General features: G+C 37.8%; 6 protein-coding genes and 2 pseudogenes across 29 annotated transcripts; 3 read left to right on the top strand and 5 right to left on the bottom strand.

Annotated features, from left to right (window-relative positions):
* The first annotated feature begins 100 nt into the window (after positions 1-100).
* LOC104727369 (UPF0496 protein At5g66670 pseudogene) lies at positions 101-3,679 on the top strand (annotated as a pseudogene). Of its 2 annotated transcripts, XR_015572226.1 has the most exons (5): positions 101-312; positions 1,200-1,300; positions 1,392-1,799; positions 1,885-2,098; positions 2,217-3,679. The product of XR_015572226.1 is annotated as a UPF0496 protein At5g66670 pseudogene, transcript variant X1 (transcript). The 2 variants fall into 2 exon arrangements; XR_015572227.1 differs by lacking the exons at positions 101-312; positions 1,200-1,300; positions 1,392-1,799 and having other exon boundaries at positions 2,046-2,098; positions 2,280-3,679.
* On the top strand, positions 634-1,278 carry LOC147935657 (UPF0496 protein At5g66675-like). Its single transcript, XM_087473085.1, has 2 exons — positions 634-1,097; positions 1,200-1,278. Exons 1-2 carry the CDS (start codon positions 634-636, stop codon positions 1,276-1,278), a joined length of 543 nt encoding a protein of 180 aa, XP_087329211.1.
* A 2,798-nt stretch (positions 3,680-6,477) lies between the features above and the next one.
* LOC104727371 (chloroplastic calcium uniporter protein) lies at positions 6,478-7,908 on the top strand. Its single transcript, XM_010446457.3, has 2 exons — positions 6,478-7,277; positions 7,384-7,908. Exons 1-2 carry the CDS (start codon positions 6,762-6,764, stop codon positions 7,819-7,821), a joined length of 954 nt encoding a protein of 317 aa, XP_010444759.1. The 5' UTR covers positions 6,478-6,761; the 3' UTR covers positions 7,822-7,908.
* A 339-nt stretch (positions 7,909-8,247) lies between these two features.
* Positions 8,248-11,040, bottom strand: LOC104727373 (protein DA1-related 3). 11 transcript variants are annotated; one of them, XM_010446461.3, is made up of 10 exons: positions 10,687-11,040; positions 10,334-10,587; positions 10,101-10,221; positions 9,971-9,997; positions 9,743-9,844; positions 9,442-9,654; positions 9,287-9,349; positions 9,064-9,185; positions 8,925-8,983; positions 8,248-8,837 (listed from the first exon to the last, which is right to left on the bottom strand). In XM_010446461.3, exons 1-10 carry the CDS (start codon positions 10,723-10,725, stop codon positions 8,458-8,460), a joined length of 1,380 nt encoding a protein of 459 aa, XP_010444763.2. In that variant the 5' UTR covers positions 10,726-11,040; the 3' UTR covers positions 8,248-8,457. The 11 variants fall into 11 exon arrangements, with proteins under 11 accessions (XP_010444763.2, XP_087327308.1, XP_087327306.1 ...); XM_087471182.1 differs by having other exon boundaries at positions 9,487-9,654; positions 10,687-10,975; XM_087471180.1 differs by having other exon boundaries at positions 10,334-10,566; positions 10,687-10,972.
* Positions 11,041-11,500: 460 nt separating this feature from the next.
* Positions 11,501-14,237, bottom strand: LOC104727372 (protein DA1-related 3). Its single transcript, XM_010446458.3, has 9 exons — positions 13,933-14,237; positions 13,517-13,812; positions 13,320-13,419; positions 13,134-13,211; positions 12,899-13,018; positions 12,581-12,796; positions 12,436-12,498; positions 12,152-12,326; positions 11,501-12,046 (listed from the first exon to the last, which is right to left on the bottom strand). The coding sequence occupies exons 1-9, from the start codon at positions 13,969-13,971 to the stop codon at positions 11,694-11,696; spliced, it is 1,440 nt and encodes a 479-aa protein (XP_010444760.2). The 5' UTR covers positions 13,972-14,237; the 3' UTR covers positions 11,501-11,693.
* A 750-nt stretch (positions 14,238-14,987) lies between these two features.
* Positions 14,988-17,119, bottom strand: LOC104727374 (pentatricopeptide repeat-containing protein At5g66631). Its single transcript, XM_010446464.3, has one exon. The coding sequence runs from the start codon at positions 17,117-17,119 to the stop codon at positions 15,119-15,121; it is 2,001 nt and encodes a 666-aa protein (XP_010444766.2). The 3' UTR covers positions 14,988-15,118.
* Positions 17,120-17,319: 200 nt separating this feature from the next.
* LOC104727375 (protein DA1-related 6) lies at positions 17,320-21,338 on the bottom strand. 11 transcript variants are annotated; one of them, XR_015570597.1, is made up of 12 exons: positions 21,010-21,338; positions 20,653-20,711; positions 20,260-20,346; positions 19,359-20,125; positions 19,135-19,267; positions 18,961-19,029; positions 18,784-18,875; positions 18,447-18,659; positions 18,304-18,366; positions 18,091-18,209; positions 17,959-18,017; positions 17,320-17,870 (listed from the first exon to the last, which is right to left on the bottom strand). XR_015570597.1 is itself a non-coding variant. In XM_019231526.2 (12 exons), the coding sequence occupies exons 3-12, from the start codon at positions 20,299-20,301 to the stop codon at positions 17,554-17,556; spliced, it is 1,869 nt and encodes a 622-aa protein (XP_019087071.1). In that variant the 5' UTR covers positions 20,302-20,346; positions 20,653-20,711; positions 21,010-21,338; the 3' UTR covers positions 17,320-17,553. The 11 variants fall into 11 exon arrangements, 7 of the variants coding, with proteins under 7 accessions (XP_019087071.1, XP_019087070.1, XP_019087069.1 ...); XM_019231526.2 differs by having other exon boundaries at positions 18,777-18,875; positions 19,147-19,267; XM_019231525.2 differs by having other exon boundaries at positions 18,304-18,369; positions 18,777-18,875; positions 19,147-19,267.
* A 1,109-nt stretch (positions 21,339-22,447) lies between these two features.
* Positions 22,448-25,418, bottom strand: LOC104727377 (protein DA1-related 7-like; annotated as a pseudogene). Its single transcript, XR_015570601.1, has 10 exons — positions 25,262-25,418; positions 25,080-25,169; positions 24,531-25,003; positions 24,309-24,432; positions 24,148-24,228; positions 23,910-24,026; positions 23,571-23,781; positions 23,423-23,485; positions 23,217-23,335; positions 22,448-23,129 (listed from the first exon to the last, which is right to left on the bottom strand). The product of XR_015570601.1 is annotated as a protein DA1-related 7-like (transcript).
* Positions 25,419-25,429: the final 11 nt, after the last annotated feature.

The following is a 25,429-nucleotide window of genomic DNA, read 5'->3' on the forward strand; positions in this document are numbered from 1 at the left end:
TTTGTTGATTTTTTGAGTTAATTGGGATTTGGGGATAAAATTTGGGTTTTTACGATTTCCCCAGTGGACATTACTCAATTGAACTTACCCTGTTCCTTCTATGACGAATGTTTTTTTTTTTTTTTAATTGGATTTGCAGTGGAACAATCCTGCGCAAAACTCGGCCTTTATCCTTTCCTTGAAGTCTCAGAGAACAAAAACTCGGCCTTTATCCTTTCCTTGAAGTCTCAGGGTGTCTTCTCGAGAACTATTGTTCTAAGGCACATTCTATGTTTCCCCTCAGGTTCAGATTCAGAGCAGCAAGGAAACTATGTAAGTTTTTGGTTTCTAAATTATTTTTCGCTTATTTTGTTGGGTTTGTGTAAAGTTTGGATTGAGGCAATCACGTTGTTAGAGATGCATAGACTGTTTTAAAAATAAAGCGGGAAGATGTTCTGTGGGTATGAAACCTGGTTGATGATAGCATATATGATTAAGTTGTACAAGAGAGAACCCTGGTGAAGAGATCAGATGCACAAGAATTTTTGGAGGACCAGTTATGGTTGAAAGAAAGAGGTGGGAATGTTTTGGGCAAGGAATTGGTTAAGGTAATAAATAAGACCGGTGTATGAACTGGAGGAAAGGAAGGCATATATGCGTGTGCTTGAGGAAACCGAAAATGCAGAAGCAAAAACGGTTGGATTTTCTGCGAAAGATGAGCTGCTTAATCTTCTTGGAGCTGTTCGAAGAAAACAGATAGTGCTACTCGATAGGTCAAGGATACTAAAGAAGCAGCTTCAGAAGAAACTAAAAAGGATCCAATGGTGGAGGAAAGTCTCGACCATTATGTTTGCAATAGGTTTCTTCACAGTTCCGGTGTTGGCAGCCTTGGCGATGATTGTACCCGTGCCTTCTGCCATTGAAGTACTCGTAGGTGCATTTTCAGCTACAATAGGGTCAATCGGGGAATGGTGCGTTTATCTGTGGAATAAACGCGAGGTTGCAGCTGCGTTCCAGAAGGATGGGATTGAAAAAATACTGATGAGCAGTTATATCTTACTCCATGATACGGCGAACATGTTCAAAATATGTTTGTTGAGATTGAGCATCTGGCGCTGGTGCGTAAGAATATGAGGACGGCGGAGGAACTGGATAGAGAGATGGTGGATAAGATTGAAGAGATAATGGTTAAATCAGACAACATGTTTAAACTTGCGCAGGATCACTCACATAGAGGACGTTCTTCCATGGATCAGTAACGTTACCCCAACAACCACCCCAGAAAGGAGCAGCTGCTAATAGTTTTTCCCATTGCTTCTTGGTAACATCTTTCTTTCCTTTCTCTATTTCTTCTCTAAAGCTTCTTAGTTAGGCTTCCTTTCATCTTCTGATACGACATATGTGATCTGCAGGATGGATATTTTCATGTGATATCAAGCGGGAGGGCGACTTCTTACTTCACTTCTTAGCCTCTCTCTTATGGCTTAGTATTGTCAGAGCCGGACTGTATTATGTGTTGTGTATCTACAACTTGTATTTTTTCGCCATGAATGAATAGTCTTTCATTGTATAAATAAAAGCTCAAAACTCAACTACTGATGTCTACATATGACCATTATATAGAGTTATGACGTCTCTTCGTCTAATAGTTATTTTCGTTTTGGTTTCTTTAAAAAAAAAACTACTTGCTTTTTTTGTTGCAGAGGATTGTGTCTTAATTAGGAGCCAAAAAGAGATTAAAAGAGTAAGGAATTTAGAGCTACACTCATTGCTCAACATGATAGCAAGATTAATCAACGATAGCAAACTTCTTTATTAAGGTGCGTTGATACTTTTGATTTGACATATCAACAAACTCGACGAAAACCGGAATAGAAATAAAATATAATAGTTTCTTATGGACAGCTTGTTCCACAGAAAAACATATTAACAAAGACCAAATCATATTACGTGTCCGTTTTAGTGGTTGACGAGCTGTTAATTTTGGGGAGTTAAAAACATAAAATCTTAGACCAAGAGGGTATTATATATACGTTAGTCAATAGAGAGGCAGAAGTAAACTTGTCTTGGACTAAAAATTTCCAAAGCTGTCTCGCCAAGATTCCTATCAAAAGTTCAGGTACGTTTCTGTTTCTCTTCGTTTCATCTCCATCTGATCTTGATTTCATTCAGGAGGTTCAGAGACAAAACTCTGTCCTAAAACTTTGTTTCATTTGAAATATTCCTTTGAATTTTAGCGTTTCAAAAGGTCAGATTAGCTCCACAAGTAATATCAATGGCGTTCAGTGGATTATTTTCAGAGCTCATGAAAGGAAACTCCAGTTCTAACAGCGGCGGAACCAATGGTTTACCGGTTAAGCCAATCCAAACAAAGTTGCGGTCCAAATACTCATCAGACCTGAGTTCTTACACATCCGCGTGTACAAAGTACTCATCCCTCAAAACCTTTGATTCAATGATTCACAAGCGAACCAAGAGCGTTTTCAGCTCGCTCGATGCTCAGGCCAAGACTCAATCTTTAAACCTAGAGTCAATCATGGAGGTCTACGGATATCTTCTCGAACTAAACCAAGATACAGTAAGAGTCATCATTGAAAGCAAAGAAGCTGTTTTGAAGAACAAAGATCTTAAGGATTTGGTTGATGTCTACTTCAAAAGTACTTCCAAGACCTTAGATTTCTGCAATACCGTCCAGAAATGCGTCAAGAAAGCAGAGATAAGCCAACTTGTCATTCGACTCGCGGTGAAACAGTTCGAGACAGAAACGGATGTTAGAGAGGGTAAGAAGAAGAAGTACGCGAAAACGTTGGAGGAGCTGAACAAATTTAAATCCTTGGGAGACCCTTTTGATGGCGAGTTCTTGACGCAGTACGAGTCCATCTACGATGAACAGATTTTGCTTTTGGACGAGTTGCGTAAGCTTAAAGTAAAGCTTGATAAGAAACAGAGGAATCTTAAGACGTGGAGGATAGTGTCAAATGTGGTTTTCGTGACTGCGTTTGTGGCTGCTTTCGTCTTATCGGTGGTTGCGGCAGCGATGGTAGCACCTCCGGTACTGAGTGCTGTGGCGTCTGGATTGACCACACCGATTGATGTTGTGGGAATGTGGTGTAACAATATGTGGAAGGTATACGAGAAGGCTGTGGAGAGACAGAGAGTTGTGGTTTCATCGCTGGAGAGTGGGGCGCAAGCTAACAATGAACTGATGGTAAACATAAAATTCGAAGTTGAAAAACTAAGCGAAAGGATCTCGTCGATTCTGATGACCATAGACTTTGCGGTGGAGAGAGAAGAAGATGAAATGGCGATGGGATTAGCGATGCAAGATATCAAAAAAAAGGTTGAAGGGTTTACTGCAAAAATCAAGGAAGTTGGTGAAAGAGCGGACAACTGTAGCAAACTCATCGCCTTGGGGAGACTTATAGTCGTGGGACACATCCTTGGTGTACACATCGTAGAAACCGAAGCTCTAAGTATTATCAGCGGCGTTTAAGAACATTGATGTTGAGGATCAATGCTTTTAACTTGAGCTTTCAAGGTTCACTTAATTCTGTTTGTGTGTGTTTTTGTTTCCTTTTTTTTTTCATTCTCTTAACTTTTACAATTAATAATGGACAAATCAAATTGAAATTCACATTCTATCAAAAGCTGCATATTATGTAAAAACCGTTTTTTTTTTGCTTCAATAAATTGTACATTCTTAAATGTTGTACACATTGCAAGTAGTGGCAAGCAAGACTCGGAAGTCAACAGTTTTTATCATTGGTTATGGGCTTCAAAGTTGGGCCTACTGTAGTTTATTATGTGACGTTGCCATATCAAAGGATTGATTTAAAGAAATATACTGTGTATGTGTTTTGTTTCTATTTTTGTTTTCGTCTCATTTAAAAATTAAACAAGGGAAACATCAAGTAAGATTTTAAAGTTTAACATCAACGATAGCATGTCAATCTGGTCATATTTAAACATACCGTCTTATTTTACCTTTTAGTTGATTGTAAAAATTTAAACATATTTTGTTAAACTATTTAGATACAACAAGTACTGGTTATTAAACAAATGTCAAATGTATATTCATTTGCAGAAACCACCACGAACTTCTTTGTTTCCATATATATTTTATTTCACTAGCTTCAACACTACTATTGTTTTCATTTTGGACAATTCACGCCAAAAAGAAGATATTATGTATAGGAGTAGTAAAAAAAATGTAAACTGTTATTTATTTCTCGTTAAAAAAATTTGACTTTTTCGCATGGCGATGAGGAAATAAAAAATGTATTCTTGGAAAAAGGGAAAATATAGAATTGGACTCACAAACAAATCGGTTACTTGGGTAATTTGGAAAGAGTTTAGAAATTGACGGTCAAGAAAAGGAGAGTGTGAGGATGAATAAAAACGTTAAAACTAAAAAGGCTTATTCTATACAGTTCAACTGGGGAAGGTAGCTTCGTAAAAAGAAAGAATCCAGTTTTATTTATTTAGGTGATTACAAAAAAAAGACCCCACAGCAAAATTTAAGTAGGAGAAGAGAGGGAGCCTCTCTCGTGTCTATTCTATAAAAAAGTCTAAAGACTAAACAAACAAAACCCTCCCTTAGATATCAACTCCCCAACACAACACTCTCTCTCCCTCAAACTCTCTCACACCGGCTTCCAATACTCTCTTTTGCATTTACGTGGCGACTCGTTTACGTGTGTCCTCACACATTTATGGGGCTCCTCCTTTTTTATTCCACCTACTAATCTCGACCTTTTCCGTGTATTGTTACTTTTTTTTCTTTTTGTTAGTACTCTGTCTTTCTCTCATAGTTTGATCTTTCTCTAATAGTTTGATGTTTAGAATTTTTTATACATTTTAACAAAACAATAATTATTGAATTTAAATAAATTTTTCTTTGACTAAAGAGATACTATATTATTTAATTTTAAACCAATAATAATTTAAAATTTTAAATATTTTCAATAATTACTTTTTAAAGTTTACAAAATATCAATTTTTGTGGGACAAAAAAATATCCCAAAAACATCAATCTTTGTGGGATAGAGGGAATAATTGAGATTCTTGAAGTTAACGTTAATCAAATAACTTAATACTAATGCCTAGGTACGTCAGTTTTACGTTACAGTGGCAAAAAAAAAAAAAAAAAACAAACACACACACATGACACATCTGTTGATGAAATATGATGGTGTAACAGTCAAATGATTCTTTATGGGTTTGGCTGGGGAAAACAGTTCAAAAAATTTCTATTGGCAATAGCTGGTTTATCATAAACGGTTATAATGACAAAAATACATATATAGCCAAGTTCTCATAACCTAGTTTTTTTTTAATACAGTCTCCCAAATTTAAGCTGCAATATAATGTCGTATATGTAGATAGAACAGTCACACTGTTACTATCTCAATTTAAATACAGAGATCATTGTCTTCCACTAAGAATTTTTGTAAGTTGTGACGACTCTAGATTCTCGAACAATTAATACATATATAGTTGCATGATGATGATGAATCGGTCTCGCGTGTCTTCGTAATCCAGTACTGGAATATTCCTCAATGGCTTAATATTTGAAAACGAACTCTTATCTTATATAATCCCACCGATTTTTTTTTTTTAATAACATAAAAAAAGACAGAGATGATGCTTGCACTTATCTGAATCTACGTGTTATGGAACACCACATTATAATAGATAACACAGTTTTATATACTAAAACCGTTTTACAATCTGATTGAAAATGTATGTAGACGAAAGAGTATACTTATTAGAGAACCATTAGCAAAAGATGTGTGTTTAATACTATAATACTTAATAAAAATAATAATAGGAGTAAATACTAGTACTGAACTACTAGTAATAAACAAAAAAAGGAAAGCAACGGGAAGCTGATTGATTGGGGGGGGGGATTTGGGGAAGACTTCGCGTGTAGTTAACAAGATCGGACGGCAATGCGTGGCAAGTCGTTTATGACGTCGGAAGCTTAGCTTGCCACGTGTACGGTCATCAGCATTAGGTGATCGATAATGTAATCTCCCCCCCCCCCCCCCCACAATTTATCGTGCGATTCAATTTATCAAGAGAATATATACTGCTATCTACGTAATTATTTTTGGTTACCCAACAAAAACGTGGATTTTTACATTTCATTCAAATAAATTTCGTGTTTGATGTGCGATATAATAAATAACACAGTTTTATTATCTTACATGTATTTTTTTTTTAATAAAGAGAATGAAATGATTCATCAATGATTGCTATTTTTTTTGGTTCAATTCATATAAAAATTAGTACTATCGAATTCACATATATGACTAAATAAAATATATAACTACACTAATAATAATAACGGTTAGTTTATTCACACTTTTAATGGGAAAAACTCGTTAATTGTAATTTTTAAACTTTGTTAGCACTTTTAGCTGTAATCATAGCAATCGTTTTAAAATAATTGTAACATATCATAATAAATAAAGATGAGATAAGCAACGCCTATGTGTAATTATCGTGTCAACAAAATATCGTGATAAGAAAGAATGCTGTTTCAGAGGAGCCTTCTCTCTCGTTCTGAACAAACCAAAAAAAAAAAAAAAAAAAAAAAAAAAAACGCAGCTAATATAAAATGCAGCTCCAAGTTGCTCTGTTTTAATCTCGGACCAAAACACAAAACAAAGCGTGTTCTCTGTCTCTTCCCTTTTTCGTATATCAAAACCAACTTCGTTCTTCTTCTTTCATTCGTTCATTTTATTTTTCGGACGTAGCTTTTTTTAGAAAGATCGACCATGTCGTCGAAGAAATCCCTAGTTCAAGGTCTCTTCAACATTTCCAAAACCTATTCCCGGATCTCGGGTTTTACCCGTATGCGTCCCACCAAACCCGACGCCGGAGACTCTGGTATCCGCCGGAGATTTCTTCACAAGAGGGCATTTTTCTCGCCGGAGATTGTTCCCAAAGGAGGCAACTTGATGGATAAACTCAGGGAGTTGAGTTTGTCCAACAATAACCGTATTCGTCTCGACGAGATGCTTCCCCCACCTTCTCCGGCGAAATCATCACCGGAGTTTTTCCCGGCGGTCACCGTGGAAGACGTGAAGAAGCTCATGAGAGCAGCGGAGATGGAGATGGTGAAATCGAGGCTGAGAGATATTGGCAAGAATTGGGTTCCTTATTCCGAGTTTCTCCGGGTATGCGGAGAAAACAGTTCGGATCCTGAACAAGGTAACCGGGTCGCGAATATGCTTGACCAAGCTGGAAACGTCATCGTTTTGGGAAAACTCGTCTGCCTTAAACCCGATGAGGTAAATTAATTAATTAAACTGTTACATGCATTACAATTTTTTAACCACACTTAAAACCAAATTTAGCATTCTTGTTCTAATTTTTGTTTTTTCCTTGGATTTACAGCTAACAAGCGCCATGGCTGGTCTGATTCCGACGCACGAACCCACTCTCGACGCCGCGACAAGGCAAGAGTTTGAGAAACTTGAGATGATTAAGTCAGATATCGACAAAAGAGCGGATGATCTGGTTCGAAAAGAATTATGGGCCGGATTAGGCCTGATAATGGCCCAAACGCTTGGATTTTTTAGGCTGACGTTTTGGGAACTGTCGTGGGACGTGATGGAACCCATATGCTTCTACGTAACCTCGACTTATTTCATGGCTGGTTACGCGTTCTTCCTCCGTACTTCAAAGGAACCTTCCTTTGAAGGTTTTTACAAAAGCCGGTTCGAGACCAAGCAGAAAAAGTTGATTAAAATGCTTGATTTCGATATTGATCGTTTCACCAAGCTACAGAAGATGCATCATCGTCCAGGCTTTACTAAACCTGGTCGTTGTTGATCGTTATTCTTTTCTTTCCTAAATCGGATACTACTAATTAAATGTATAAATCGTAGAGAATAAATTAGTTTTAGAGGGGTAAAAAAAGGAAAGTCTTGTCATGCTAGTAACACTAATTCACTAAATAAGTTAATCATATTAGTAAACTAACAATTAAAGTTAATCTTATTTCCAAAGATTTTTTTCCAAAGCAATTAAAGTGAATATTATACACAATTGTGCCAGCCGCGTGGCTCGCAAAATTTATTAAAAATGGATAGAGAGAGATACGTAAATAACTTTATGTTCGTTCACACGTTGTAGCCCAACTAAGAGAAAAAACAAGTTTCTGTTACAAAACTAAAAAGCATGGACTATACAGTTGGAAAACACGTATTTCCGAGTATTCACAAAAGAAAAACGGATTGCGTCGGCAGCACGAAATTATAAATCCAACGAAAAAATACATTTGTATAACATGCAATATCGTTTTAAGTGTGTTAAACAGAAGAACACAGAGCAATAGAAAAAAGAAGCAGAAGCAGTGTTTACACTTTATACCATATAAAGAAAACGTGTGTCTGTATGTATATCTATATATATACACGGGTATGTATGTATAATTGGGTATAGTGACTAATAGTGTGTATGGCTGATTCAAGACTTTGAAGATGGTGCATTCTTGGAAATACTAACGATCTTTTTCAGGGTATCCTCAAGGTTGTAATTATTTGAGGCCATCATCTTGTTAACTTTCTTGAACCCTTCCCCGTAGACTGGTGATTCATCTGTTTCTATCTGATACTTGAAAAACTCCACGAGCTTCTTCTCATATCCAGATGGCGCACGTTTCTTTGATGTGGTTATAGCTGTAGGATTTCGGGAAGAAGAAGACGAAGAAGAAGAAGAAGCTGTTGATGCATCTACTGCTGCTACTACTACTACGTCTGGAGTGGCGTATGTCTGAGGCTCCAACCACATATGGCCTAAGACTTGGCATAATCCTTCTTCGAGTACATTGTTTAGCTTTTTATAACCTGTGACGACCAAAATAAAATGACTTTGAGATCCTCTCCTCAGTTCTCATCTCTACTTCATGTCCACTTTTGAGCAGTAGTACATACCGTTGAGTCTAAGCCACGCATGCATCATCTCATGAGCCAAGATATATCCAGTCAGGACCCTGTAAGTGAAAAGGGATGTGATTGATTCTATCGGCGCAAGAAGAGAGTATTCAGATGGGGAGATGATGAGTTAGGGTACCTAGGAAGTCCATATAAGATGAGAATTGCAGTGACCTCGCTCTTGCCTATAACCTTTTGAGATTTCCATGCCATGTCTGAAATTAGCTGATTGTTAGGCCCCATCTTTCGCCATTTTGTGACCTGTTATATATATATATAAATGTGGAACCGAGACCGAGTTAAATTCCAATTTAGTTTCAGTTCTCTCAAAGTATCTTCTTGATCTTAATTTAATATCTTACACTTTTGACCGTCTGCTCTTCAGACAGGCAAATACCTCTGGTAACCATCCCATAATGATTGTCCTGCTTGTGTTGAAACATACAACACATATGAGTGAAAGAGAGAGAGAGATAGATATGAGCAAGTTTCATCAGTTTAGAAACAATGTACTCACAATCTTCTCTTCTTTTTCAGCTATGTTCAGCACTTCTTTCTCTACCAAAAAAACAGGAAACTCTTTGTGGATCTTCCTGTTTAAGCCTTCGAAAAATTCACGGATTTCCAAATGTAAGTAATGACATTCAACAGTATCCATAACAGCGCATTCCATACATTCTCGACAAAGCCATCGACCATCTGGAAGTATTACATACTTCGTCCCATAAGACTGAAAAGAACCATTACAAAGTCAAATACTACTACAAGCCAAGGCTTTCTTTTCCGTTATGACTATAGACCAATCAATAAGAGTATACCTCTAATCTTTCGCAGCTGCAACACTTGGCAGTTCCGTCATCGTCATGACCAGGGCAGTATATCTCCTTCCAGAACGGATGAGCATGGAACTCTCTTTTAATCTGACAGAAAAAATTATACCGTTACAATTACATCCACAAGTCTTGTATACATACTACTGTCAGTCATATAAACGTATTAAGTCTTAAACTTTGCTTTCATTTCATAGGACTCAATTGCTTGCTTACCTTCTTATTACAGACATAGCATGGAATCTACGAGTTTAACATGAGAAAACAAAATTATAAACATTAAGTCAAAGGAGGAATTTAATCAAAAGTATAGCAATCAATTTTAAAGTTGTATACGTTTTTAAACCTTGTTCGTAGCAATTGGCAATTGTTGAGAATGAAGGATTAAACACGGAGGATGCCAAGGAACATCAAAGGCATCGAACTTTATTCCATCTTCAATCGCAGAGTTGCAACCACGGCATATGCTAAAAGTGAATGTAAATACATTAAAAAACACATGCAAAAGCCTAAATACACAACACAATTGCTAAATTAGTTAAGCACATATGTAATGAAGTTTTTTTGTTTAATTTTTACCTAGGAGGAGGATTCACATCTTTCTCATCCACATGATCTTTGGGAGGCTTAACTTGTCTCTCATCCTCCACATGATCATCACCATCATCCACTTGCTTAGTTTTGCCTTTTTGCTTTGACTTTTCTAATCTGCTCTTCTCCTCCTCCTCTTGCTTCAAACTTTCTTGCTTTGCCTTAGCAATCTCAATCTTTTCACGTGCCCTGCGATCTTCGTTTCCATGCCGTGAAATTTCCTTGGCGGTTTTGCGATCATCCTGACAGGTTTCAGATCAAAATGGACTAGCGAGACTCTTTATATATATATCAACTTAAACTTAGATAATCATCATCAGAAAACAAACAAATCTAGTAACCTTGGATGGATCATGTTTGGACCGGGAGAATAACCACATACTCTGAAACTTACTTTCTTCACTAGTCTGATATGAGTCCTCAGTGATGATGTTTTATCATCTATTCATCTATAGGGTGAGAAAGGAAGAATACACATGTGAGCTCTGTCTTTGGATGGATCAGGACTACCAAAAGCTGTCTTTGGCGTTAGATGGACACTTCGAAACAGTTTAAATGAGATTTCTCAGCGAGAAGAGAGAGAGGGAGTATGTGTGTGTGTTGTGTGACTAGTGGTTCAGCTGCTCCAGCCATGTGGCGGAAGCCCATTGTGACATCGACATTTCCCGCTCTTTTAAAACGTTGTCGTTTCTTTTATGTTTTTTACAATAACCAAAGGAATAGTCTAATTTAAAACGAGCAAATATACAGAAAACAAAAAAAAAAAACTTTTATCGTGCCTCACGAAATTCTTCTGAAATAAGATGACTAGAAAATCCAAAACTATGATATTTTAAATTTTCTTTATTTGAAAATGATAAATATTAGTAGGGTTGATCAAGTATATATGTGATTTTTTTTTTTTCAAATAATCAGGAAATCGAAACACTTCAATTAGTTGTATGGAACAAATATGATATAATAAAAAGTGTTTGATTTTTCAAAGGTGAAGAAGAACTAATATGAAAATTACAACCATTCAATACTTAAAGAAAACGCCAAGATTTTTCTAAGACGTTGCACTAAAATCTTTATACACCTAACAACAAAGAGGTTGACCGTTGACGTCTGTGTATGATGCGACTGTTTATTATTTTATTTACGGTAATAATAGTGTTGACAACGAATTTTTGTTTTTAGACGCTTATAAATGATAATACATATTGTATATATTACAAATTCAATAACATACATCATAAAAACCACATATGTATATAGGCTATGTTTATATGAAGGCAAAACATAAACATATATTGATGGTGCTGTTTGTATATTAATATAATATTGATATGATACAATTAAGGCTAATTCAAAACTTGGAATCTGGTGTAGCCTTGGAAACGCTAACGATCTCTTTGAGGGTACCGTTAAGGCTGTAGTTATTTGAAACCATCATCTGGTAAACTTGTTTGAATCCGTGACCGTAGACCGGTGAATCATCTTCTTTGATCTGATTCATGCAAAACTCTACGAACTTCTTCTCAAAATCAGACCACTCGTCACTTTTCTTTGACGTGTTAACGGCTGGAGGAGCTGGGGAAGAAGAAGAAGAAGCTACAGAAGCAGCAGCATCAGTAGAGGCAAATGTCCGAGACTCCAACCACCTGAGGCCTAATGCTTGGCATAATCCTTCTTCAAGCTCTAACTTAAGATTCTTATAACCTGTGATCAAAACCAAAAAAAAACAAAAAAACAAAAAAATGAGGTCTCTCCATGTCTCTTGGTGATCATAATATAATCATCTATTCATCGTTAATATATACGCACCGTTGAGTCTAAGCCAAGCATGCATCATCTCGTGAGCCAAGATGTATCCAGTTAGTAACCTAGGAAATCCATATAAGATGAGAATCCCGGTCACCTCGCATCCAGTCACCCTTTGAGTCTCTGTAACCATCTCTATTAGCTGGTTGTTCGGTCCAATCCTTGGCCTTCTTTTTATCTGTACATGTGAAAAGTGAAAAAAATCCGGTTAGAACGTGATATATCTTATATGAACCAGTCATTGCTTAGTTATATCAATTCTATTATAGTTTAATAAGGTCTCTTACAATTGTGACAGGTTGCTCTTCGGACATGCAAAGACCTCTGGTTACAGCTGCACGATGATAGTCCTGTTTTGTGTTGAAATAATACATGAGACAGAGAGAAGAGGGGAGTTATAAAAGTGAGGGATGTTTTTTTTTTTCTACTCACAATCTTCTTCTCTTCTTCCTCAGCTTTATTCAACGCTTGTTTCTCTACCAGAAGAAGAGGGAACTCTTTATCAACCTTCAAGAACAAGCCTTCGAAGAATTCTCGGATTTCAACATGTAAATCATGGCATTCATCAGTATCCATAACCGCGTATTCCATACATTCACGACACAGCCATCGACCATCTGCAAGCATTACATACTTGGTTCCAAAAGACTGCAAAGTAAGAAAGAACCATTATATATATTGCAAGTCAACAAACCAGAGAGAAGGGTTTCTATTATTGAAAGTCGTAAAACCCAAAACTTTGAGAAGGACCTCTTCTAATCTTTCACAGCTGCAACACTTGGCAGTTCCATCATTGTCATGACAAGGACAGTATTTCTTTTTCCAGAACGGATGCTTATTGTACTTTATACCTTCCTCAGTTGAAGGAATCTGAAAGAGTTATTATACATGCAACATATATCTATAAGTAACTAATTAAAGACCAACTCTGTTCACTTTACTACAAACAGTATAAAAGAGCAACTACAATGAGAAGTTGATTTACCTTTTGTTTGCAGACATAGCAGGTAGGATGACGGTGCTCCTTGTAGCATTCTAAGTGAAATTTTCCTTTCATTAAAACCTAAGGAGTTATATACATCAGAAAACATGAGTATATATAAATATATACTGAATGATATTATACAAAAATCAATTTGAAACTCGGAGTAATATTGATATGGTTTTAAACCTCGTGCGTAGCAATTGGTTTGTGGCAATGAAAGCAACATAGGCATTGAGGGTTTTCAGGTATTGCATCTCTAATCTCAGATTTGCCACCAATGCATATGCTACAAGTAAAAGTAATAACAATATTCGAAATTAGCCAAAACAAAACCCTCTAAACACACACAAATGGAGAAGCACACATGACATAAGCATACATACCTAGGAGGAAGATTCACTACATCTTCTTGAACATCATCTTTGGAATGGTTAATTTGTTCCTTACCCTTAAAAGTCTCCATACTAGTAGTATGTGGAAGCTTCTGAACGTCTTGATCAACATCCACTTGCTTGCTTTTGCCTTTCTCCTTGGACTCTTCTAATCCTCTCTTTGCATCCGGTTTCTGATCAGCTTGCTCCAAACTTTTTTCCTTTGCCCTTTTAATCTCAATCTGTTCACGTGCCCTGCGGTCTTCTTCTTCATGTAATGAAATTTTCTTGGCGGTTTCAATATCATCCTGCAGGTTTCATCAGATCGCCAAGAAAGTTATAAATAAGTATAGCAAGCAAAACGGACTAGGGTTTTCAACTCAAAAACTTATAGAATCAAAAGCAAACACAAATCGAATCTAATAAACCTTAGATGGATCACGTCTGAAGCAGGAGACGAACCACATACTCTGAAACTCACTTCTTTACCATTCAAGGAGGAAAGAAGGGCCAAAGAAACACCAAATCTAGCTCTTTAATCTGCTTTACTCTAAATGGAAACTTCGTCACATTTTCGATGAGATGTTTAAGAAATTTCCTGAAATATTTGTTAGAGCCACTTTGGTTTCATGTTTGAATTGATCGTGAGAGGGAGAGAGAGAGAGAGATCTCAGGGTAGGGGACAATAACGCACACCACTAGTGGAGGACTTGCTTTTCTTATAAGTTTATATAAAAGGAAAGAGAAATTAAACTATTAATGTTAATGATGGGAAAGTTTGCACATCATTTGCAGCCAGAAAAATCAATCAGAATATATTTAGAGTTTCAGATTGTCAGGCTGTAGTAAATCAATAAAATCAGGTTAAATGTCAGTTACTTGTATTTTACTATTTTTGGTTTCGCATATTTGCATCACTTACTTTCTTTTGACATAATTTTTTTTTTTTTTAACTTTTTTTATAGTTACCTATTTCACTATAATATAGTTAGGATAATGTTTATCTTTTTGCTAATCAAATCGTAAAAAGTTGGAGAAAGCAAAAAAAAAAAAAAAAAAATTACTTTTGTTTGGGTACCACTTAGATTCATCCAGTTTCATTTAAGATCGTCAACGTCAATTAATAATATTAAAGCTGGCTTATGTGCCTTTCAGCCTTTCAACAAATAAACATTATCCTAACTATATTATAGTGAAATAGGTAAATATATATAAAAAACATTATATTATATGGGTAATATGTGAGAAAATGTTATATGTTTTTTTTCTTTTCTATATGCTAGTGATGTGCTTTTTCACCGTTTATGCTAGTATAATACTTTTCTTTCGGATATGATGATTGTTTTCTCTTTATTTATTTCGTACCTAATCGTTCCTCAACAAAGATTAATCAATCTATAGTGTAAATTTGCTTTCACACTCATATTTTAAATTAAAATGATTTGACAGTTCACGTGGTTCCCATAGCGAGAGCGGCACGGTCGTATTCAACTATTCATTGAATGATGTGATTGTGAGTTGTGACCCTTCATTAGCAGACCAGAATCTATGGGCCTTAAAACGATCATTGGGCCCAATTAAAAAAAAAACAAAAACATAGAAGAAACGTTGTTGTTAACTCGAACTTTTTACAACGCAGTCGCGGTAGAGATTGTGGACTCGAGCGATGTCTGTAGAACTAATGGTCCACACATGACCCTTCAGCGCCAAACGCAAAACGTTACTACTATTCTTTTTATTGTTATTCCCTTCCTCGTAGCTCTCTTCAACCGCAGCCGCCTCTTTTCGCTTCTCTTCTCTCCACAAACTCTTAACAAGCAGCTCTTTCGTCTCTCTGTCAGGCATCATATTCGATTCTTTCATGTCTTGGAACACTCTGTAAGCAAGCACTGATCTTTCGCATCTGCAGTACGCTTGAACAAGAAGCTTTAACATGTAAGGATCAGGTTCAAGACCAATCTGTCTCACCATTGAGAAAAGTCTCTCCACTGTTTGGATCTCTCCCTGCAATGCAAAGTGATACATTAAACCCGAGAACGTCTGGATATCAGGAGACACTCCTGTCAAAATCATATCCTCTAGCGTTTCCAAAGCTTCTGCGTTTCTCTTGCACTTTGTTAATGTTCTCAAGAGGGATGAGTACAACAGCATGAGGTTAAAATCCGATATCGAACCGCAGAGAGCTCTGTCTTGGCGGAAAACCTTGATGGCTGCGTCCGGTTTCTTTGAAATTCCGTAGAGATCAATGATCAGCCTAATGGTGCTGAATGGTAATTTGATCCCTTCCATTCTCACTTTCGAGATAAGCTTATCGACCAGTTCAACTTGGCCATTGCGTGCTAACATAGCCATCATTCTCTCAATCGTGTAGGCGTCGTGGGTGAATCCGGGTTGAATCGCCACCCAGCAGAAGAAACTCCATGCTGTTTCAGGTGATCTGAAGTTTCTTAGCATCTTGCAGACAAATAGATTTGTCCAGACGAAGTTAGCTTCCTCCAAAGCAGTGACTGCATCAGAGCTCCACTTCTTTAACGAGTTTGCTAAAGCCTTTGGGTCTAGCCATGGCTTCAGCTTAACTCGAGTTTCATTAACATCGTCATTGTGTTGGTCTCCTTCGTCGTCTTCGCTATCGCTGGGACTATCCATAGAATACATAGAAATGTACTTGATTCTCTCATCTGGCAACATTTCTCTCAAGAACTCGTCTGTTTCTTGTTCAAAACCAGCCTCCCTCATTCGTTTCAGAGGCTCAAGCATACGTCTACTTGGGAATTTCCCATCAGCTTTCATCTCAGCAAGCAGAGTCTTGACTTCACCAAACCGTTGAGCATCAACAAACGCTTCAACCAAAACCGAATAGTGCTTCAGAGTCCGCGTAATCCTCATCAAAGGCAAGGTCTTGAAAACATCCATGGCTGCATCAAGATTCCCTAATTTCAAAAGATGCTCAATCATGATGGTGAATGTTCTTGAATTCGGAAGCCCTCCTTCGTTGATCATCTGATCAAAAGTATGCACAGCCTCAGAATCTTTACCTAATCTCATGTGAACTTGCATCACAATGTTATAGGACTCAGTGCAGCCTTTCTTCTCATCTCCTGAGCATCTATTATACTCGGCCCACGTCTTCAGAACCGAGTCGAAATCACCAGCAGTCGCGTACAAGTTCATGAGGTTCATATAGCTGAAATGAACTTGGCCGAATTTACCAGCATTGACAACTCCAATAAGAGAGCTAAGCTCTGAAGATCGCTGAAACTTTGCAAGAACAGTGGCGAAGGCGTGAAGCGTCTCAGTCTCGAACGAAAAGTGAGTTTTTTTTTGCCTGAGAGTTTTGAAGATAGACCAAGCAGAAGCCACAGATGGGGATGAGCGTAAAGCGTTCTTGACGACAAAGGAATCTAGATTACGGTGGTTTAGAAGAGAAGGAAGCGTCGTGTCTGAGGTTGTGGAGCGGAGGCTGAGACGGATAGAGTCGATGAGGGTTGCTCGGTAAAGGTAGTGCTGGACTTTGTTAGGGAATGGGTCACGGGAAAAGAATCGAATTTGATGGATGATCACGGAGTTAAAAGGCTTGACGACTACAGGGTTGGAGAAGACGACGAGAGAAAACATCTGAAATCACAGTGACAAGAGTCCAAATAGCCTATTTGACTCAAACTAGTGGTTGGGGCAAATGATCGAACACCTGGTGTGCTTTATTGAAACGACACAATAAGTGTAAATCAGATTGCCCCAAGTGCTAAAGACACAATTGACTGTATAAAAAAACGGTTCCTTTAGTATAAGCGGGAATTAGATCTCCACCGCAAGAATTGAATCAAAAGGTTCCAACTTTACCGGAAAAGGAAGAAGAAAGAAACAGTTTTTACACACCAGAAACAAAGAAATAGCCGAAAGGAGTATTTATAGTGATGGCAACATGAAGTTTGCAAAACGTGCGTCTGTGTGGATAAATATATAAATGTGTATATGGTATGTAAACTATGTATACGGATCATGTGTCGACGTGTGGGTAAATTGGAAACTTAGAATCTGAGATCATATTTTTATCTCCGGCGAAGAATCTCTTTGAGGGTATCCGGGAGATTGGAATTTGCCACCATCTCGTTAACCTTCCTGAACCCGTCACCGTACACTGGTGATTCATCTGTCTCTATCTGATGTTTGCAAAACTCCACCAGCTTCTTCTCGAAATCAGACCACTCGCCTTTCTTTGACGCACTAGCTGGAGGAGCGCGTGAAGAAGAAGAAGAAGCTGCAGCTGCACTAGCATCAACAGCGGCGTATCTCTCAGACTCCAACCACATGTGGCCTAACACTTGGCATATTCCTTCTTCCAAAACATTGTTAAGATTCTTGTGTCCTGTTTCAAAAGCATAAAAACAATTTGAGATTTCTCCCTCATGTTCTTTTGTGTATCAATAATATTTGGTATTTGACCAATTACGTACCATTGAGTCTAAGATAAGCATGCATCATCTCGTGAGCCAAGATGTATCCGGTTAGTAACCTGCGTTTGAACATAGGTTTTGATTTGAGCATACGATCAAGTCAGAGATGAGGTGGAAGAGATGTAAAAGTACCTAGGAAGTCCATATAGGATGAGAATCGCAGTGACCTCGCACTCACGAACTACCCTTTGAGGTTCTGTAGCCATGCCTGTTAGCTTGTTGTCCAGCCCCCTGGTTGGCCCTTGTGAGACCTGTATATGTGGACCAAACCAGAGTTACAGTCGTCATAAACTCCAATTTACTATTTTTATTCTGAAGTAAGCGTTATCCAATATAAACTCTTACACTATTGACAATCTGCTCTTCAGACAGGCAAATGCCTCTGGTTACCACCTCATACTGATAGTCCTGCTTGTTTTGAGACTTACAACACAAATGAGTGGAAAGAGAGAGAAATATGAAAGTCTCAAATAAGAAATGTAACTCACAATTTTCTCTTCTTTCTCAGCTTTATTCAGGGCTTGTTTCTCCACCAAAAGAAAAGGAAACACTTTGTCAATCTTCATGTTTAAGCCTTCGAAGAAATCACGCATGTCAAAGTGTAAAGGCTGGCATTCATCAGAATCCATAACGGAAGAATCCATACATTCTAGGCATAGAAGTCGACTGTCACCAAGTGCTACATAGTTCATTCCCATAGGCTGCAATGAAAATTAGCCAATAATCATAAGAACACAAACCAGTAAGCTTATAGTTGATTCTTCATCTCACAGCAGTCCCCTTTGCCGTGTTTTGTCTTGTTTGAAAAGTAAACTCACCTCTAACCTTTCGCAACTGCAACATTTGGGAGTTCCATCAGTTTCATGAGCAAGGCAGTACAATTCCTTCCAGAACGGATGTTTACCAAACTCTCTAACCTGAAAGAAAGAAAATTACATTTACATTCAACAAGTCTCTAACCATAAATAGTACCAACAGAGAACCCAGTACTTGTATATCTACCTTCCCTTTGCAGATATAGCAGTACCGCTCATAACAGGATTTGTGAAAATTGCCTCTTGAGTTAGAAACCTAAGGAGTTGTCAAGAATTTAAATTTTGCATCCAGGAAAAACAAATGAATAACTCAGGGAGTAAATTAAAGATACCAAGCAGTTTTAAATTTAAATTGTCCTACATAGTTTTTAACCTCCTGGATGGCAATTAGTTTGTCGCAAGCATGGCAAATTAAACATTCAGGATGCCAAAGAGCACCCAAGACATTCACAGATCTTCCATGTTCGATCACAAGGTCGCAACCACCACACATGCTACAAGTGCAAGACTCATAAACAGGTCATCACATATCTTTAAGTTGCAATAAATCACACAAGAGAACTAGCAATGGATGCATAAGCTTACCTACTAGGAGGATTCACCTTTGGGAGCTTTGGGAGATTTCCATCTTGTTCCACCTCATTGTTGAGTTGCTCGATGTGACCATTCTCCTTCAAACTGTCCCAAATAACCCGCTGAACATCTTCATCCACAGGACCTCTAGTGGAAATGATGTTATTTTCTTTAAGTCGAGGAGGAGACTCTACCATGTTTAGGCTATCCTGAACCATCAGAGCATGCTGTTTATCATTCTCCACTTGATCATCTTCGAATTGCTTTCTTTTGCCTTTGTCCTTTGAACTCTGGTTAACAGCCTTAGTAAGCTGCTTATCTACATCTTGCGGAGCTCTACGAGGAATACTTTTATTTTCTTCAATTCGAGTGGGATACTCTGCCATGTTCAGACTCTCCTGAACCATAAGAGCATGCTGTTTATCATTCTCCACTTGATCATCTTCAAATTTCTTTCTTTTGCCTATGTCTTTTAAACTCTCCAGAACAGTCTTAGGAAGCTGCTCGTCTTCTTCATCTCCCAATGCAGTATTATTATTGATCTGTCTTTCCCTTTCCTCGTATAGAAGACCATTTGCTACCTGCGCATCCCTTTCTAACTCTCTGATGCGCCTTCTTTCTTCTTCCTCCTCTTGCTTACGAAGACGGGATGATTCCTGAATGGCCAAATCAAACTGTTCCTCTTCATGAATGGCCAAAGAAAGCTGTTTAGCTCTTTGGATGTCAGCTTCATGCAGTGAAACTTGTATGCCGCGATAAGTGTCAGCATCAAAAAGATCCTACAGGTTTTCAGACGCCAAAGCTTAAGTAAGTTTAGAAAGGGAAAAAAAAAGGTCATTTCGACTTGAAACAAAAAAAAGTTAAGCAAATATTCGACACAAGAAACAAACAACCAAACATATCATAAGTTAACCTCAGAAGTGGAGGGTTTGGAGCAGCAGGGGAGGCACCACATCTTCTGCAACCAACTTTTTCACCGATCTGGCCAACCTTTTTTCCCCTGTAAGAGAATCGAGAGAACATAAAAGGATTCAACTTTTCCAAGCCAAACATGTCAAGTTTTACATCAAGCAAAGGCAAAATGCTAGGACTTTAGTCAAATAAACGCAAAAAAAAAAAAAAAAAAAAAAACTAGGGTTAAGAAAGTTTTGAGAGCATAACTAGGAAACATATTAGCGATCATCTCGGCGAATTAGGACATCGACATTAGTAGATACACAGAACAAGAAAGATACAACAACAACAACAACCTGATAACACAGCTTAGCTATCCGAAACAACAACTAAAAACGGAACGTGATCTAACCTGAGAGGAGATAGATATCCGAAAGAACAAGAGTTCCCAAGAGCACGACGGCACTTGAGCTGAAAGTGAAATGCAGAGACTATATATATAAGGATAATGATAAAAGTAGAGTTTTTTACATGGAGGGGTTTTTTTTGGTTTTTTCTAAAAATTCCCAATTTTGGTTTTGATGCAGACACGGTTCTCTGAATGATACATTTAATGATTGGACGAAGCTTTTACCAAAGGGATATTCTTTTTTCAAGCCGTCGATTTTATTAACTAACGATTCGACCAAATTGCAAATCGGTTTTTGAAGTAATTATTACTATTAGTAAAAAAAAAAAAAAAATCAAAAAAAAAAAGTCAATACTTTACCCAAAACCCGTCTGTGGTGAGACGAATCAGCAGAGGCCATGGCTTTTGGGTTTCGTTGCAGCCCAAAGCGGTTTCCGTTTCTTTTCCCCGTGCGGAAAGTTCGCGACATCTTCCGAGAGAGTTTCCAGAAGTTTCCACAGACCATATTGAGAGAGCGAGCTACTGTGTGTGTGTATGTGTGTTTGTTGTTGAATTGGTCGTTGCTTGAGACCAAAAAAAAAAAAAGAAAGAAGTAGTAGGCGTGAAGAAGAAAGAGAAGAAGAAAACACACACCTACCTTTTGGCTTTTGTGGTCCCAATCTAAACGACCAGCTGTTTTTGCAATACGTGCCGTGCGCACATTGTTCAGTGGTATTTAAGTAATTCGATAAATTTTTCGAGACGACTTTTTTTTCCCTCCTTACTGAAACGCCACCGTTTTAAGTTTAACCATCAATAAGCTTTTTTTTGTTTGAATTGAATGTAAAATTAATTCAAACCAAAAAAGACTGTTTTTACAATGGCTGTGAACTGGTTCTTGAATAATGCTGAGCTAAAAGTTGAAAAGAGAAAAAAAAAATTTAATTACAGAATGTCTTGAGTGTCAAAAGCCGACTAGGGTCTTGTGGCAAACCAGAGGAGAAATCTCCTCGGGTGCGGATGGATATGAAACGGTTGCGAACGGACTTGTCAATGCGTCTGACCAGCTGAGCAGACGGAATAGGGGTTTCACCGTAGCATCGTTTATTACGTTCTTGCCATATGTGATAAACAGTCGATTGAAAACAATACCTGAAAGTGAATCGGCGGGATGTGCTGAGGCGATTGGTATGAAGCAGAGTGAGGATAGAGGTCCACTGAGAAGTGAAGTCGGCACCAAGAAATGCGGCCACAAGAGCTGACCAAACCGATCCGGTATAGGGACACGTGAAAAACAAATGATTCCGGGATTCATCGGAGCCACAGAAGACACAGGCAGTGTTAACGACAGTGTTCCAGCGTCGAACACGATCACCAGTGGAGAGTCGATCACGAATGGCTAACCAGACTATAAAGGAGTACTTTGGCGTGGAGTTCTTAAACCAGACACCTTTGTGCCAATCGACCGTCGGATACGTTATGCGGATGAGTTCGGTTGTATCCCTAGTTTTAAAAAATAAATTAAATAATTATGCTACATAGAAGATTTAATTTTATGAAAAAGGGTTAATCTTGGTGAAAAATGGCTATAGGACTAATGAAAAATTAAGATAACGAGAATGTGAATTTTTTGTGAATCATATTTTTCCGATATTGTTTTAAATAGAGAGAAAAAAAAAAAAAAAAAGAAGCAATGTCTAGTGTTGGCATAATTGGACTATGATTTTGGCATACTATAATAACGTCCTGAATATAGAATGTCATCATTGGGTATTGGGTAGTCATATCTGTTTTTTCTGTTTCTTTGCCAGATATCTGGTTTTCTGCTTAAGTCTTTAAATAGACACAACTAAAAGAAAAAGAAAGACATATAAGTGTACTTTTGACCCCAAAATAAAAGACTAGAAAAGAAGATGTAAGTGTGTACTTTGATGTGTCTTGTAGACTTGTAGTTGTGCTTTTGTATATATATGCAGGTATATAAAAGGGTCTGTTTACATGTGTTTCCTAAATGGCTGCTTCAAAGATTTGAGTCTGGTTTCGTCCACTGTGGAATACTTTTCAGGATTTTATGGAGGCTCGAGTCTGAGACCATCTGGTTAACTTTCTTGAATCCAAGACCATATACCGGTGAATCGTCTGTTTCTATCTGATCCTTGCAAAACTCCACCAGTTTCTTCTCGTAATCAGATTGAGCACCTTTCTTTGATGCACTAGCAGCTGGCGTGTGGGACGAAGACGAAGAAGCTGCAGAAGCGGTGGAGTATGTCTGTGACTCCAACCACATATGGCCTAGCACTTGGCATATTCCTTCTTCTAACTCTAACTTAGGATTCCTATAACCTGTGATCATTTCCCAAAAACAAAATAAAAATACTTAAATTTGAGAGGTTTCTCAATGTCTCTTGACGAATAAAAAGTAGATTCTTGACCACTAAGTACCGTTGAGTCTTAGCCAAGCATGCATCATCTCATGAGCCAAGATATATCCAGTTAGTAACCTGTGTATGAAGAGAAATATGATTTAGTCTGTACGTGCTAGAGTACTTAGAAGTATGAGATGAGCCTTAAGAAAGAGATCATAGTACCTAGGAAGTCCATAAAGGATAAGAATTGCAGTGACCTCACATCCACCAATAACCCTTTGAGGTTCTGTAACCATGCCTACTAGCTCGTTGCTCGGCCCCATGATTGGCCTTTTTAAGACCTGCATATGTGGAGCAGAGCAAAGTTAAAGTCATGAACTTAATCTAGTTTTAGTCTGAAGTAAGTGTTACCCAATCTAAGCTCTTACACTATCAACGGTCTGCTCTTCAGACAGACAAATACCTCTGGTTACAACCCCATGCTGATTGTCCTGCTTGTTTTGAAACTCACAAAACATATGAGCGAAAGAGAGATAGAGAGAGATAATGAAGTTTCAGTTTAGGAGATGTACTCACAATCTTTTCTTGCGCCTCCGCTTTATTTAGCGCTTCTTTCTCCACCAAAAGAAGAGGAAACTCTTTCTCAACCTTCATATTTAAGCTTTCGAAGAATTCACGGATTTCAAAGTGCAAAGGTTGGCATTCATAAGTATCCATAACAGCGCATTCCAAACATTTTACGCAGCCAACGATTGTCAGCAAGCATTACATACTTCGTCCCCCAGGGCTGCCAAAGAAAGGAAAAAAAACCATGAGAAAGCTTTACTGTTATCTTTCTTCTTCCGAAATGGCGGTTGATTCTTTATCTCAATCTCATTAGCCAAACTTCATTTTGTTAAGTTCAACTAAGCCCACCTCTAATCTCTCACAACTGCAACACTTGGGAGTTCCATCAACTTCATGAGAAGGGCAGTATTGTTCCTTCCAGAATGAATGTTCATTATACTTTATACCTTCCACGGTTGAAGGAATCTGAATACAGTTACATTAACATCCATCATCGCCAGGAAAAGTACAACAGATAGTCGTATACTGCTGTTATAAGATACTAATTTTTTAAACTTTCAACTCATAAACCCCAATGATAAGTTACCTTCTTTTTGCAGACATAGCAGTTTGGGTGACGACGCTCCTTGTAGCAGGTTATATGACACCTCCCTTTTGTGTTTGAAAACTAAAAAGAAGTAGTCAGGAATTAGATGTTGCATCAGAAATTGTAATGAGCAACTAAATTAGTACTATATGGTTTCAAACCTCGTGCATAGGGACTGGATTGTCGCAATAAAGACAACAAAAACATTCAGGATGCCAATTAACACCCAAGGCATTAACAGATCTTTTTCCATATTCAATCGCAGAATTGCAACCATCACATATGCTACAAGTGAAATAATCTTAACCATGTCAGGACATTTCTGACTTGTTATAAAGCAGAAACCGCCAAATCAACAGGCAAATGCAAATGCAAATGCTTACCTATGAGGACGGTTAACGTTAAGATCTATTTGGCCCTTAACCTTGCAACTCTCCTGCGTATCTTCGTTCAGCGGAGGTATTGGGGTAATGTTTTTATTTTCTTCGAGTCGAGGTCGAGGAGGAGGCTCCACCATGTATAGACTCCGCTGAAGAAGTAGAGCTTCATCATTCTCCACAAGACCATCTTCAAATTGCTTTCTTTTGCCTTTCTCCTTCAAACTCTCCTCAACAATCTTAGAAAGCAGCTGATCTTCTTCGTCAACCAAAGATTTATCAAGCTCGGTTTCTTCCTTGTACTGCAAACCACGCGCTATCTGATCATCCTGCTCTCGCTGACCAGAAGTTTCTTGCGGGTTATAGCCATCTTGAATGGCCCATTCAATTTGATCAGCTTCTGATTTTCTCTCACGTAAGATGACATCTTCATACAATGAAATATCAGTAACAATAGTTGTTTCTGCTTCAAAACGATCCTGCAAGTTCAGCTAGTTAAGCAATCTGCATATCAAAGGAAGGAACCAAGAAAGATAGCCAAATAAACTAAACTACCTCAGAGGGATCATGTTTAGTGGAAGGTTTAAAGCAGGACAGACACCACCACATCCTCTGAAACCAACTTCTTCACCGATCTTCCCAACCCTTTATATCATAAACAAAGAAATATATAACGCAAAGTATCAAGATAACAACAAAAATACACTAAACATATGTCGTGTAAACTTCATCTAAACCTTAGAAATTTTACAGCACCAAACAGGAGCATCAAATTTAGAATTCCCCAAATTTGAGGCCGACCTGTGGTAAATAAATTCGCTATGAAAATTCAAAATTTGAAGCTTTGCAGTTGGAATTATGAGAAGTTCTCGACTTTCATAACAAACGACGCGGAGAGATATACA

This window comes from Camelina sativa, chromosome 11 (genome assembly GCF_030686135.1).
Source record: "Camelina sativa cultivar CO46 ecotype springtype chromosome 11, ASM3068613v1".
Lineage (NCBI taxonomy): Eukaryota > Viridiplantae > Streptophyta > Magnoliopsida > Brassicales > Brassicaceae > Camelina > Camelina sativa.

Excerpts from the sequence above, each read along its gene's own strand:
- LOC104727371 (XM_010446457.3), top strand. The coding sequence starts at position 6,762 with ATGTCGTCGAAGAAATCCCTAGTTCAAGGTCTCTTCAACATTTCCAAA. Across the intron at positions 7,278-7,383 it reads TCTGCCTTAAACCCGATGAG|CTAACAAGCGCCATGGCTGG; the intron begins GTAAATTAATTA and ends TTGGATTTACAG.
- LOC104727374 (XM_010446464.3), bottom strand. The coding sequence starts at position 17,119 with ATGTTTTCTCTCGTCGTCTTCTCCAACCCTGTAGTCGTCAAGCCTTTT.
- LOC104727375 (XM_010446465.3), bottom strand. The coding sequence starts at position 20,301 with ATGTGGTGCCTCCCCTGCTGCTCCAAACCCTCCACTTCTGAG. Across the intron at positions 19,268-19,358 it reads AAGGTGAATCCTCCTAGTAG|CATGTGTGGTGGTTGCGACC; the intron begins GTAAGCTTATGC and ends TTGCACTTGTAG. Across the intron at positions 18,018-18,090 it reads ATCCTATATGGACTTCCTAG|GTTACTAACCGGATACATCT; the intron begins GTACTTTTACAT and ends GTTCAAACGCAG.
- LOC104727372 (XM_010446458.3), bottom strand. The coding sequence starts at position 13,971 with ATGTGGTTCGTCTCCTGCTTCAGACGTGATCCATCTAAG. Across the intron at positions 13,420-13,516 it reads GTAGTGAATCTTCCTCCTAG|CATATGCATTGGTGGCAAAT; the intron begins GTATGTATGCTT and ends TTTTACTTGTAG. Across the intron at positions 12,797-12,898 it reads GCTGTGAAAGATTAGAAGAG|TCTTTTGGAACCAAGTATGT; the intron begins GTCCTTCTCAAA and ends CTTACTTTGCAG.
- LOC147935657 (XM_087473085.1), top strand. The coding sequence starts at position 634 with ATGCGTGTGCTTGAGGAAACCGAAAATGCAGAAGCAAAAACGGTTGGA. Across the intron at positions 1,098-1,199 it reads AGATTGAGCATCTGGCGCTG|GATCACTCACATAGAGGACG; the intron begins GTGCGTAAGAAT and ends AAACTTGCGCAG.
- LOC104727373 (XM_010446460.3), bottom strand. The coding sequence starts at position 10,725 with ATGTGGTTATTCTCCCGGTCCAAACATGATCCATCCAAG. Across the intron at positions 9,655-9,742 it reads GCAGCTGCGAAAGATTAGAG|TCTTATGGGACGAAGTATGT; the intron begins GTATACTCTTAT and ends GGTTCTTTTCAG. Across the intron at positions 9,186-9,286 it reads AAGAGCAGACGGTCAAAAGT|GTCACAAAATGGCGAAAGAT; the intron begins GTAAGATATTAA and ends TATATATAACAG.